Raw genomic sequence first — 14,424 nt, 5'->3', positions numbered from 1 at the left:
GTTTTGTAGTTATGAATCACTGAGCAATGACCATTTTGTTGGATGCATTATACACACAAATAACTACTTTACGAGAGCATCACTGCAGGCAGACATCTCAAAAGTCTTCCGATATTATGGCATTATTGCGCAAATGCCTTGTTATGAACGTCGTAGCGTCAAAATATATTGCTACAAGAATTTTCATGTCTCCTGTAAAGAAATTTATTATAAATATATCGAAAGATTGAAGCGTCTTTCGCGCCAAGAATTCTCGCGCAAATTCCAAGAGAAATTTCAACCTTAGAGGAGTAAAGCAACGATGTTAAAATAATATAAAACTATTATTGGGCCCTATATTTGTAGAGAAATAACTAAATAAATTTTTTATCTTTATTTGCGAACGATAAAATTCAACATACTGTTTACAGAATAATTTACAGAATTGCAATTATTACTCTTTTGTCGCTACAAACTGTTTGTCAAACAAAAATCAATGTTGAATAAATCGTTCCTCGCTGAGGTTGTGCGAGTGTAAAAATAAGCTCAGTACCGTGTGTGCACGTAAACAATAATCAAGAGCGATTAACGAGGCGTTAATTGGCGCCAACGGGAAAATGAGACTTTCGCGTTCAGTGAAAATTCGTGATCGGAAAGCGTAAACGGTGTCTTCAAACGAGCTCGGTCATAAATTGTTCAGGCGTATGCGTTGAGAATTTTTCGCGGCTAATTTGGACGGACTCTCAATCTGTGAATTCGACGGCCAGCAAGGCTCCGTCAGCCGCGTGTTTTCGTCGGTGGCAAAAGCCACCGTTCGTACGAGAATTTACGACCCGCCCGCGTAACAGAGTCGGCCCAATTGCCAAGCTCTTCTTCGACTTTGTCGAGAGACCGCCGTAAATCAACGTCATAGAGGAACGCTTGTCATTTAACGACTGACGGGTTCATCCTGGCCAGATCTGTGCGAGGATATTCGTATGTTAAATGTCAACGGCATTAACGCAAAATCGGTCCATATATTCTAGGTATTTATATAAATTTTCTGCATTTTCTCTTCTTTTAAGACAGCCATCGTAAAATTTAAATTCTAAGTGTAAAAGATCTTTAGGAAAAACATATGAATAATTTATATGAAATGGGGTGTATATAGAAATATGACAGCTTGTCGCGCGTATCTTAAATATATAGTAAACTTCATAGAATTATGATTATAGTCCGCTAGATTTAAAAAAAGAAAGACTTGTGGTAATAATTCTATTCTATAACTTTTAATTTCGTAGAAATTTAATTTTCTCTTACAATGATAATTTTACTTCTCCATTTTATTACGTCAAGTATAATGTAGATTGTTCTACGTTTATAAAAATACGAACAAATACAGTTAATATTTTCATGAGTAGCAATTCAATGTATAGAGCGATTAAACAACATCAAGAATCAAGATCAGCTTTGGAAATCGTGGAAAGTTCGCTAAGTGTCCAGCTTATTTAACTTTGGTCCGATAATTAGTTTAGCCACGTTTTTTTTTTTATTTTGTTCCTTTTTCAAGGGAATTGGACGCCATACCCGCGAAATATTTCGAAAGTCTTTTCGTTAGTTAGCCCTTAATTGAGGGCTCGTTGGACTTGCAGAGACGTTTCAATCAGCGAGTAACATATGTGTATAAATAGACCGTGTATTTGTATACTGTAATTGGCAAAAGGTATTCTTACCTTCTTGTTATTCACCGGATATTTTTGTAGTCGCAAATAAAAATTAGACTTTTAGCTTTTTCTTATTAATATATATCTTAACGCTAATAAAAGGTATATAAAGAAAGAAGAAGAGCGAAGAGATGAAGAATCCAAGTAGCTCGAAAGAAAACATACCATTCTCTTCTTCTTTCGTAACTACTGTAGTCTTCAATTATTAAAATCGATTAGACGTTCAGAATTGCAGTTTTTATTATTACAACGTGAAATGTTCGCTAATACGCGCGAGAAAGTAAAGATGTTAGAGTCAACGTCGCTACAAATTTTATTGATAATAAAAGATAGCAATCATCACTGAATAACATTTTTAATAATGTTAAAACAAAACAATGTGTGTGTGTGAATAACATATTTACTGTTTTTCTGTTGGAAAATTCTAAAATTGATAAAGCGGGTTACACAATTATATTCTCTTTGCATTACCAGACGTTACCTTTCGTGCATCCAAGCGCTAAGCAAAGCTTACTTTCCACGACCTCCGTCACCGTTAGGATTTAATTGTTAAGCGTTTCACCTGTACCACAATGTAAATAGAGGTTTCGAGTCTGCGGTTACGCCGTTTAACAGGCCACCTCGGACTAGGGCGGAAAGTACGAAGCGCGAGAATGGACGTGACGCGACGCGAAGAAAAAGTACTCCTCGCGAGTCCAACCACAACGAGGCGCTGAATCGACGTATATAACTGCGAGATAAAAAGCTATAATCACCACGGTGATTTCGCACGTGACAAGACCGTTTTTTGCCGCGATCTCGACACTTCCGGTTGGTTGCCTCCGGAAATTGAATTCGCGAGAAATTATTGTCCCCTTGTTTCCGACGATATTTCATCGAATCATTGTGATCGTACACGCTTGGAAGGACTTACATAATTCTCGCCGCGGTAGGATCGAATCATCGTAGGAGGACCACACGTCCGTCGCGCCGCTCCTTTGACGAAGCCACCACGTATTTTGAACAGCTTGAGAACGGAATTTCGTCCGAGAAAATCCGCGGAGTAATTTGGCGCCTCTCGCTGCGCTTTTCAATACTCGTCGTCCTGTTTTCTTCCCGGTAGCAAAACAGCTCGCTCGCCGCGTTGCCCCATCTACCCCCCCTCGCTGTCTTTTTTCGTGACAAAATGTCGAATAACAACTCGTTCCTGACCGCCGAAAGTTTCTGGCGCCGACCAAATCGTGTTTTCGTCGCGATACGCGAGCCGGCCAAGCCAATTCGCGCTGCAAATCGCTGCTTCCAGCCCGTTATTCGCTGCGATGTCAAAATTTATTGAACGCTCGATAACACTGTCGTTCTTGCGGAATTACGGGCGAAAATACTGTTCGAAAATTTTATTTTCCGTCTGCTTTATTAACTCGTTGCGCACTGCACGCAAAATATTCTACTCTTTCGTCTAGATTCTTTGATCCAAGAAAAATGTCTTCTCAGTAAAAGTCATATCACTTTTCAAACTTTTCAATTTTCAAATATCTGCTAAAGTATTTAGCTATTAGTTTTAGCTATCAAACCTCAAGTTAATATTTTAAAACTTGAAAATTTTTAATTTTATAGATTAATTGAATGCTAATTAATGCTAATTAATGCTTTAATATTTTTACTCGGTAAAACTCGATTTCAAATTTTGTAAAGAACTTATAAACGAATTGTAGGTAGACGTTTCAGTATTGTTGGATTATTTTTCATACGATTTCTTCCATTAAACAATAACGAATTCTATCTGATTAGCGGCGCACGATGGACAACGCTCAGACTATGACATTTCTTCATAATTGCGAACAACCTGCAGATTTAGTATTCAGAGAATTTCTGCAATACACATTGCTTTCCTTTTATTAATTATGAAATAACTATACTGATCAGTGCGGACGGTAAAATAATGCTTGACGTTTCGAAATTATGAGTGGCAGTGCTATAATATTCCTTTTGTATTGTCGGTCTTTGTGTTAATATTGAGGTAATGAAATGATAATTCATTTATTTAATATTTAAGTGAAGTTTCATCGAATAGCTAATATTAAATTGTACATAACATATTAGCAATTTACGTGGAATACAGATTTGTTGGCAAATTTATCCACGCGGCAATTTTTGATTAATTTTACTATTCAATCTTAATTTTTATCGTGAAATATTCGGCTACATAAGTTTTAAGTAAATTCTATGGAAAAACAAAAGTCATCATTTATGTAAGATGTAAAATTGTGATTGTTCTGTTAACTATTTATTACTAATTCCTATAATATGCTATAATTACGATATTTTACTATTTATAACGCATCTTCCATAATTACGCAAGATTACGTATAATTTTACAATAAATTAACAATGTGGTTTAACAATCGGGTTTAAAACGGGGAACTTAATCCCCGGGCTTTCAGGGAGCACTCTTGACACGACGTTTGAGCAAACTGCATTCGAGTTTAGGTCAAACGCGCGAAATGGAAATGTCATGGAAATCGCAAGCATCTGAGCGCGCGCGTGTTACGTTGTCGCGTAATGGAATACGTATACATTGACGTATATCGGATTGCGCATCCTAGATGCATGCGCATAGGTCTCTCGCCATCATTCCGGCGCCAATGAGTGGCGCGCTCAACAGCCCTATCTTCAACGGGCATAAATCTCCCTGGTACATCGAGCGAGATTTCGAGACTGCGTGTAAACACTTATGGGATTCGCTATTTAAACATCCGTAGTTATTTCCAACTGCGTCGTACCTAACCATGGACGGCCCTTTTGAGATTCACTTAAGTGAGTTTACTTACTGCCTGGAGCACAATAATTTCAACACACGGTCAACACTCTAGAGAGATCCAAGCAATTATTTATTGTATCATGTTGAGAATTTTCTTTCTTGCTTATTTCTATGGTTTCTATGGTATTGTTGAAGCAACTCCGTTCCACTTTGTATTACTTAGGCAAAAGTGTTTTCAAGATCATTTTTCGAGACACTTGGAAATTCTTTTCCATCGGCCAGGCCTGCGTCGAGTTTGGAAAAAAGAAGAAGACCGACGATTCGTCATCCTAATTCTTTTCTATTTCGTATATATTGTAGTTTTCCTTTTATCTTGCACCGTGGCTACTTTCATGAATCTTCATGTTGCATGACATTTTTACATCTCTCCGTTCATTCGTTTCATTGACGTTTATTTAATATGGAACAAAAAGAGTATCCGTGTCGAAAAAGTTTCCAAAATACACTTTTCTCTCATTCGTCATTTTAATGTGTACGAAAAATAGTTTCGAGATTAGTAAACGATATAGAATCTTTATTTTTAATACGTTTCTCTGTTTATCTTAGGACTCATAATTAGAAAGTGGAATGTTTGCATTATCGCGAAATTTCATTCGATAATATAGTCGCTTGGTTTCATAAATAAATTAAATATCATCAGTTTCGACCAGATCATGTGTTCCTTGTAAATAAAATATCCCCCTCGGAGCTTGTATAAAATACAGCTTCGAGTGTCACAGTTAGTTATATGCTCGAAATGTTTGAATACCCATCGCACTGACATTTTTAAAACAGCGAGACAAATGCGATGCAAAGGTTTTCGACAGTATTTTTTTTTTCTATGTATTCAAGCCTGAAAATGTCACTCGGCTGTTGCATCTCGCTGTTCTATCGATGTCGCAACGAACAACACTGATGCGTTTCACGTAGTAATTGTACATAGAAAACGTTAGCAAACAGACAATAACACGTTCCATTTATTTTGAAAATTGACTTATCGAGACAAATTTTGAGATATTAATTTTATTAAAGATGTAACAAGATCTGAAAAAAAAACTACAAAACATGTGTATATATATATATATAATGGTGCATAGTTGCAAAAAATATTTTAGAAAGTGATCCCGCTAACGTTAAAATGAAGTAGTCCTGTTTTTTTAAAGGTTTTAAAGTATTTTTTTTATTGTATAGCAAAATTACACATGCTGATGTGTCATACACAGTTGTGTTTTATTAATTATTATATTATTAATTAATATCTGACATTTAAATCGTTTTTAATTAAAACTCTGTATATTTCTTTCGCATCAAGTAGACTGTCACATCGATCAATTGAGGCTACGATTGGAGAAAAGTGCACATTCATTTGAAGTTTCTGTTTGATTTTATTGAATACTTGTAGAAGTAACTGTGCAGTTTTATTGATAATGGCTGTATAATTGAGTATTAACATTCTCCCGCTGTTCTGTGCCACTTTTCCAGCCGCAATTGTCATATTTTCCGCGAAGTTAGAGCCACGGATCTAGAACTACGTTTTCTGTGTGCAACGACACGAGCCTCGATAAGAACGATCGTATATTAGTATCGTTTCTCGCTGAGATCATCCTCTCTGTCTGTCTTCGAGCTTGCTTGAGCCTTGCATGGCGGGTCATGATTGTTGTTTCAGGCCGCTGCAGCGGCAGCCGCAGCATCACCGTTGTTGAAGACACCACTATCAACGGCACAGCAAGCTACCTACGCAGCTGCAGCAACCTACACGGCGGTGGCTGCGCGCGCATACGGCGCAGCTGCAGCTGCGGCACAACCGGTCGCAGGATATGCCGCAGTCGCGGGGTAAGTGTACCACATTTTCACCCGTGAAACCCCCGTGTATGTACTCTCACTCACCACGAATCCTCCAGGATCTTCTCTCTCTCTCTCTCTCTTCCTCTTTCCCTCTCCTTCTCTGCCATTCGATATATAGGGCATCCCAGATTTAGCGAGCCAGTTTCCGTCCACGGATTTTATTTAACAAAACTCGAGTCAGTTTTTTAACGAGAATGTGTAACTTTTAATATTGAATTATTCATCCGCCACTGATCTTATTTAATAGAAAAATCAGTTGGCACGAAGTACGTGCAAAATTAAATTAAAATGATTCTGAATTGATTAAACATGGCTTGGCAAATTTAGAAATAAGCTCGTGCGATGCCGAAAGAAGCATACATCTCCGCGAAGAGAAGAAAACTTTTCGAACTCGTTCCTTTTATTTCTCTTATTGTTGAAGAGAGGAAGCTTTGCGACTTTTCTTCGCGAGCACGCTTTTCTCGTAAGATCTCCAGGTTTTTCCTTTGAAATGGCGCTTCATTTATTTTGTACGAATGATTTATATCTCTTATTTAGCGTCTATATCACTATATTATATTTGAGACACTGTTTAATGTTCGTCGTATTATTATAATATTTCTTAATTATACGTACATTTAAATTGATATATTAAAGCAAGAATCGTATAAAATACATTTTGAGAAATATATGATAACTGATCTTTTGCATTCTTAAAAAATACATGACAACTTAATAAATTAGAATTTATCATCATTATTAGGGATCACGCGGAATATTCACACTTTTAACTAGTACTGCACTCCGAGCTCATTCTCGTATAACAATCCTCGCTTGGCACACTCGGAATTATGACGCATATTGTCTTCGTTATCGATATGAAGAGCCATGATTCTCCCATCATAGCTGTGGTCAGTATGCAGATCTCATACCGACACGCAGATATACACGTGTATAGATTGGTGGACGCTTTGAAGTCATCGGCTCGACCCCATTACGAGAGTGAGGTCGAGGTATATATCACGTATTGAACATCGCAATGAATTACCTTCATCCCACTATCCTTAATGATGTTCGCCATCCTCCTTTATATTTGCCAGCAACCTCCACGCTTTCCTCATTCCCCTTTCAGCCTCATATATATATATAAAATGTCAATTCTCCGAAGAAGGAGAATTATATCAATTATTATCAGAACTATAACACGAAAAGTCCGTTCCTTGCAGCAAATCCCGACGTCGCGGACGACCTCTTAGGAGTCGCAGATACGTTCCCGAAATCCAGACCCGTCCCGATAGTCCCGCCGATAGTCCAGACACATCCTCCGAGAAATCTTAAAACGCGCTTAAATGTACTTCGCGTCGGTATCCAACAGAGGAAATATCAAGTACAAAAAAAAATATGAGTATTTTAGAATCGATTTCATATCTAACGCGTTCCATACATCGCGCTTCCGGCGCGTTTCCCATGTTTTTATTCAATTTCCTCTTCCGATCTTCCTCGTGAAATACAGCGCGGGGAAGATCGGAAGGATATGCAATGTATGAAAATCGTTCGAGTTGAACGAGAAGAGCTCACGGTATTAACAATCGACTCTTTATTGTTCTTCCAGCTACGGGCGTGAATACGCCGATCCCTACCTCGGACATGGCATCGGACCTGTGGCGGGTTACGGGGTAAGAAGGAGAGGAACTTCGATTACGGAGTGTATTTTTACGATTTCATTTAACGGTAGTGCCGTTAAATCGCGCGCATAGATCTACCGCCCTTCCTTCCCGCGCGTGTCCCGCTACCGTATGGGAGGAGAATGAAGCACCCCGTTATTACGCAATAAATAACAGGCGCTAGGAAAAGACCACCTCGGCGCGTTTCACTCACATATGAATTATTAATGCCGAGCATTTTCAACTTACGGGAACTGTGTCGCGGCGAAAGTTAATGGCTCGTGCTCCCATCGCGCGCATTTATCCTCAAACGCGACTATACCTATTCGGAGACCGCCGGTCTCAGTTTGCTCGGCGAACGCGAACCGTAAAGTATTGTGTAAATGACGGGGAATGACCGAACGAGATGAGTGCGCGCCGCGCTCCGTAGGGTAGTTTAATCATTTCCGACAAACTCAATTTAACGTGGCGATAATTAAATATTTTTTTTTAGCTCGATCTCGTTAGTTTATGAGTAGAAAGTCCCGTGTTACGTCGTGATGTCGTGGCCGTAATTTAAAACCTATTTGGCCTTCGTCTTCGTAAATTTTTCAGTTCTCGAAACAAACGCTCGCGTTTAACACTGAATGCGTCGCGACGGATTTTTTTACGACGCGTTATTTTGCGCTGTGTGTACCACGCCGAAATTGTATCTCATGAATTTTTATCCTTACAGGCAACAGTATACAGAGGTGGCTACAACAGGTTCACGCCATACTAAATGGATCGTTGATAGCAGAGCGCGAGAGCCTTCCAAGTTATACTCAGCAGAACATGACCAGACACAAGTCGACACAATCATCACCGTCATTTTTTGCCATCATCGAGATCACCCACGAGACGACGAGCCTGAACCCACGCATGCTGATTCGCCGGTTTTACTCCCAACTTTGCGACTCATGAAGACACGAAACCGTTCTCGACACCCTCGACACCGAAATCGCCCGAAATCGGAACGTAACTGCTGTTAACATAAACTAGCGAAACACCGTCAAATCTTCAAATAGTACCTTCGAAAATATATGAACGGCGACTGGAAGTGGGCGAGAAAAATCGATCTGTAAACGTAGCGGCAGCGTTGAGGTCGGCGCATCCGAAGTGTCGAGTCGTGTTCGGCCGGAAGTCGCTTCTAAGTCGCCTCTAAGTCGCTCCCCTGCCAGCAGCTATTCGCAGGGGAGAGACTTTCTACCTGACTCCGTTTCCATCCGATCAATCGGTCTGAGCAAATTGAACTGAATTTCGAATATTGAAATTGAAATAAAATTAATGGCAATGGCTTCTCGCACTTTCGAATTTTATCGCACAAAATAATTTCCGACAACACCATCACATTTTTCTATATTTGCCACATATTCTTGACGACACATTTGATATGATTCCAAGCGTTTTAATCTTGCGAAAAGTTTCACGAGTCACTAAATTAAATATAACATAATATAGTAGTAACGTTATATTTCTTTCTCTCTCTGTTGTTAATAATTTTTATAAAACGCATTAATGTGTTGTGATATTACGTCTGATACGATACATGATTCATGCACGTTTGCCCATTTACCGAAATACTTGTAATATAGCTGTACATTTGTAATTATTTCCGCTTAAGTCAACGTTGCACATTACAATTTGCATTCATAGTGTCTAAATTAGCTGATAGATGTTAATAATTTGAGAAGGCTGCTGAATCGAAGAAGCCCTAAACATTTCGCACAAATATTATAGGACAATTTTACGCACATTTATTTGGATGATGGAATTAAGATGAGCAAACGCGCGATTACTACTGAATGAATAACCACCACAAAATGACACGTAATATTTTGCTATAGTACAAGATGTAACTTCTCTCTGCTATGGCAGCGAGGCATTGACGATTTCAGTCGACACGAATCGACACGAGGTGATCCGAGAAAGCGAGGTCTTTAGGTAGCTAGTTAAAAAAAAAAAAGAAAAAAAACGACCTAGAAAGAAATAAAGGCATCCACGTGACCGGTAGGGTTTCTATGCCAAATATGTGTGTGTATGCGCTTTTGCGCGCGCGTGTGTGTGTGCGTAGGTTTACGAACCAAAACTCTGTTCTCAGTAAACATAGAAAAGTAGCAAAGAACGGAAGAAGACATGGACAAGAAACAGACCTCTGAAACAGTATGCCGGATTCTAATTACGCAGGGTCTAATCAAATTGATTCTTGCACTGCGATTGACGCACTTTTGATCTTCATTTACCTTCGAAAAATTCGATCAGCGTCTCGACCCTGAATTCTCATTTTGCACGCTCCATTCGCTGACATTTAAGCTAAATTAAAAGTACTTCCAAACGCAATTGGCAAAATTTCAAACTATTTCAGTCTAATTGTCTTTATGACTTTGCCGAGACATCAAATATCGATACATTTTGTATTTAATAGCAATTTTTAAAGGATCTATTTTGTAGAAATTTATTTCAATTTTAATTCTATGAAACTTGAATTTGAGACCCGCATATTTAATTCCATAAAATTATTAATAGTTCGAAAAAGTCCGCGCAGCAATTTATCACATCTTTTCACGCATGTAACCATAAATAGAGCGGCGAGTTATGTAGTGGAGCAGAATACGGTCATATTGTCTCATCAACGCCTCTTCCCTCTTTTCTCTGAGAAGAATCCGACATTGAGTTCGTCACCGCGATCCCCCCCGTGCCCCCTCTTTCTCCAGTGTGTACCACTTATTTATTTAGTTAAGCGACTGAACAGACATGACAATTTCTTTTTTTTTACTATAATCGTTAAGCAGAGTCCACCTCGTAATCGCTAAGCGCAGAATCTTGACGCCAATGAACAAGAATGTAGTAATAGTACGTAAACGAAGTTGTAGAATGCATCTCTTGGCGTGATTGATCTTGTAAGGCGCATCGCAAACGCACGAGGCTCTGCCCGTTATGCTAAGTCGGGACCGCTATTAACCGGCAATAAGCAATATTGTGCGAACAACTCTTTAGCGCAAACGTTGCATACTCAGCAGGTCGTTTCGGTTCCTCGATGTCGAAGTGACGCGCGCGCGTGCCTGTAAAACGAACTCGTCTTCTCGTCACAAAGGATGATTAGGTTCAGCTAAATGCCGATCCAATTGTAACGAAATACATCGAGTAATCGGAAACGCCGATACGGATAGATACTTTCTATTAAGTAACGTTTCCCTTTTCGTCCTTTTTAGTTGCGAAGTACGATCGACTTTGTGTATCTTGATATTAAAATATAATTTTTGTATTTACATTTAAGGTTTTATGGAAATTCTTTGCTGAACGCACATGACTTTTTATATAAATATATTTTTCATTCTTGGATCATTAGTTTATTTGTAGATGGTTGTTCTTACAATAAATCGCCGTCAATTTCGGTTTCTATTCAAATCGGCGTTCTCGGTCACTAGATTTTTTTTCTTGTGACACTGCTTCCTGATATACCGGTGCGCTCTATACAGAAAGTAAACGATGCTCTCTTTGAGAGTAACGTAAAAAGGAAAAAATGGTACGCACACTGAGTCGAATGAGTGATATATCTGTTAAATTAATAGTTAAGCGAGGATTTATCGTATATATTATACGTAAAAGGATAAGATATGTTGCGCCACGATACGTTGCGTACGACAGGAATAAGGAGACCGTGTATGCGAACTGATGCGACTGAAGTGCGGAGAGTAAACAGTAGAAAGAAGATAGAAGGGAAGAGCAAGAACATAAGAAGTGTGAAATAGCCAAATATGACAAAGATGTTTTAGAAAGTACGGCAGGTAGTTTGGCCGTCGTTACGTTTTAATCTAATCTTCAACTAGGATTAGGCTAAGCTCTAGGACCTCGGGAGCGCTCGAGGCAGGACGACAATTCTCTTTTTTTTCTCTCGCGAACGTCGTGTACATGTACATAGATCAACATAGATTTTTCGAGCACAAAGATCGTGGAGGAGCGTGCCGAGGAAACGCACTAATTTAGAAAGTACTCTAAACAAGCAAGCAGAAAAAACCACTCAGACATACTCATGATTCTCGTAACGTTAAATTAATGAACGTAGACTAATTAACTGATTGCGCAGTAAATACGTAAAACTAGGACGGATTTTGTCGCGGGACGTGATGTACTCGTCGTACGTGAATGACGTGACGGTTGTAGAGTCGTGCGAAACGTGCGTTCGGAGGAAAAAAAAAAGAAATCGAACGAATACGTTTGGAAATAGAGATTTTTCGCAGACGCACTTACCGCGAGTGAGAGCAAGCACACGAGAAAGATTCTGCGAGGTTTATCTCCCTGTATATTGTACACTGTAATTACAATTTATACTTACTCGTAATCGAGACCTTTATCGATAGGCTATTACTATTAGTGGCTAGCGTAATAAGTCAAGCTCAAATTAGCAAGACGGGAGAGCCGCGCGAGACACTTTTTTCCCCCCGCGATTTTTCGTCGCGTCCCATCTTCGTCACGAATGCACAACTTCCTTTCCTCGATTCTCCCTTTCTTTATGCGCGTTACCGTTGCGAGCAGGCCTATCGTACAAGATGTTCATAGAATCTAGAGGCTAGATCAGCTCTCTCTTTCTCCCCCTCCCGCCTCCTCCCTCCCTCACATCTCTCTGGTGTTCTTCGTTCCTCCTTTTCGACAATGAAAGAATGTCTCGTTCATGAATTTTATTTCTTAATTAAACTAATTTGCTTTCCATTGGGAAATAGGAATTGTAAGAGAATTAATGCGAAATTCTTTCGGCTGTTAAAAACGTTGTCTACAAAGAACGCGACATATCTAGATGATAATATAATTTACGAGAAAGTTTAACGACTTCTGCCAAATTTCCGCACGTTTACGTATCTCCATGTCCCGAAAATTCCTCTCTACCGTCACTTTAGTCTTCGATCTTCGTCGAGCGTACCTTCCTTTCCGGATTAAAGAGCTCGTTTCTGCAAACCGATTCATATTTTAAATAATCCATGAAAGAGATTCATGACATCTTTTAAAATACGGATTAGAACGAAGTGCAAAGAGGATCTCTTCTATCCTGATAAATTAGCGCCGGATGGCAAACGAGGGTCTCGAGCCTGAATTTACAACTCTATAGACGATTGATTTTTACCCTCGATGATGAGACCCAGAGCTAGTGGAATCGCGCAATGTAACATAACTCAATGATACGCACCGTACATTATACGTATAATTAATTAATGATAAATACCGTAAAGGGATTTTTAAATGAATCTAGATGAATACATGACTACATAATGACACATCTTACAAGCAACATATCCTAGGTATTTGAGCAGGGCGCTGCCGGGGGATCTCCCTCTTGTCGTACGATTGTAGGATCGACACGAGAATGAACGTATAATTTGATCGACGTGTGTCCTAAAGCGAAAACTGTCTCGAGCGGACACGGCAGCGTCGTGCTATTCTTTTCGAATTATTGCAAGAAAAATTAATGAAGGATGTTCCATGACATTAGGACGTTATTATTAATGATATTTCTAGTAACGCGTGCGTGTAAAGTTTAATGTATCTATATATGAGACATGATGCGTGCGTGTGTAACGTGTGCTGTGTGTGCGTGCGTGCGTGACGGATGAGCGAGAAACTCGTACCCCTTCTCCACAAATTGGTGAAATCAAGAGCACGAAATTAATTAATCGTTATTACAAGGTAGCCCGAAAACAAAATGACAAATGAAGGAAAAATGCCCAGTGACGTTCGGATCGCTGAGAAAACTGAAACAGCTAAAATAAAATTGCCACCTGTTTTTTCCGCTTCTCTCGCAGATGTAAAAAAAAAAAGAAATCCACAAAGAGAAACGCCGTTGATATCTCTGTGTCTCCTTGCGGATTTCCTCCTCGTACCGCGCATAAATGATTTGTGAGGGCCGAGAGTTTAGCGCAATAGCGAGCTCGCAAGAGAAATTAATGGAAATCGGTAAAAGAATAAAAAAAGAAAAGAGGTATAAGAGAGCAGGAATATATGGTCAACTCGATGAACTTTATTTGCGAAATATTGATAGGAATATAAGGTGTGACACGTGACACCTTTATCATTGTCTGATTTGATGATATTTTGTAAGTCTGGACCAGTTGTTAGGTTCTTATTAATCCCATAGCGACTTCTTATGGCGTATTTTCTCTGTATATTGTCAATGTTTATTATTAAATATTTTTCAAATAAAATCAACGCGTTCTTCTTTCCTACCTTCATATCCAAACAATTGTGCAAAGATTTAAGGTTCGTCATCGTGTTCAAAGTCTTATTAAAAGCTTAGTTAGATTTAGATTTGATAGATATTTTAACTAGAGATCCAGGCGTTGCGTTATATATATATAAATACCGAAAATTACGAAAATATCGTCCGAATTAGTTCATGTCCACTTAACGAGGACTTGCTTTTTCAAAATTTTCGTAATATTAATGACTTCAGATTTGTACACGCGTTCTT

The 14,424-nt window shown here is 39.0% G+C and overlaps 1 protein-coding gene across 3 annotated transcripts in view; it reads left to right on the top strand.

The window, feature by feature from the left end:
- LOC112452417 (RNA binding protein fox-1 homolog 1-like) overlaps window positions 1-14,158 on the top strand; it is a 28,408-nt gene extending 14,250 nt beyond the window's left edge. For all 3 annotated transcript variants that reach the window (XM_025012613.1, XM_025012612.1, XM_025012614.1), the window contains 3 exons: window positions 6,125-6,291; window positions 7,895-7,958; window positions 8,662-14,158. In XM_025012613.1, the coding sequence (XP_024868381.1) occupies window positions 6,125-6,291; window positions 7,895-7,958; window positions 8,662-8,706 (276 nt within the window). In that variant the 3' untranslated portion in view covers window positions 8,707-14,158. The remainder of the gene's footprint in view (window positions 1-6,124; window positions 6,292-7,894; window positions 7,959-8,661) is intronic.
- The last annotated feature ends 266 nt before the right edge of the window (window positions 14,159-14,424 follow it).

The sequence above is a fragment of the Temnothorax curvispinosus genome, unplaced genomic scaffold (genome assembly GCF_003070985.1).
Source record: "Temnothorax curvispinosus isolate PA1 unplaced genomic scaffold, ASM307098v1 QBEX01003384.1, whole genome shotgun sequence".
Lineage (NCBI taxonomy): Eukaryota > Metazoa > Arthropoda > Insecta > Hymenoptera > Formicidae > Temnothorax > Temnothorax curvispinosus.
The sequence above is the reverse complement of the archived record's forward strand: the minus strand, read 5'-3'. Positions and strand labels throughout refer to the sequence as shown.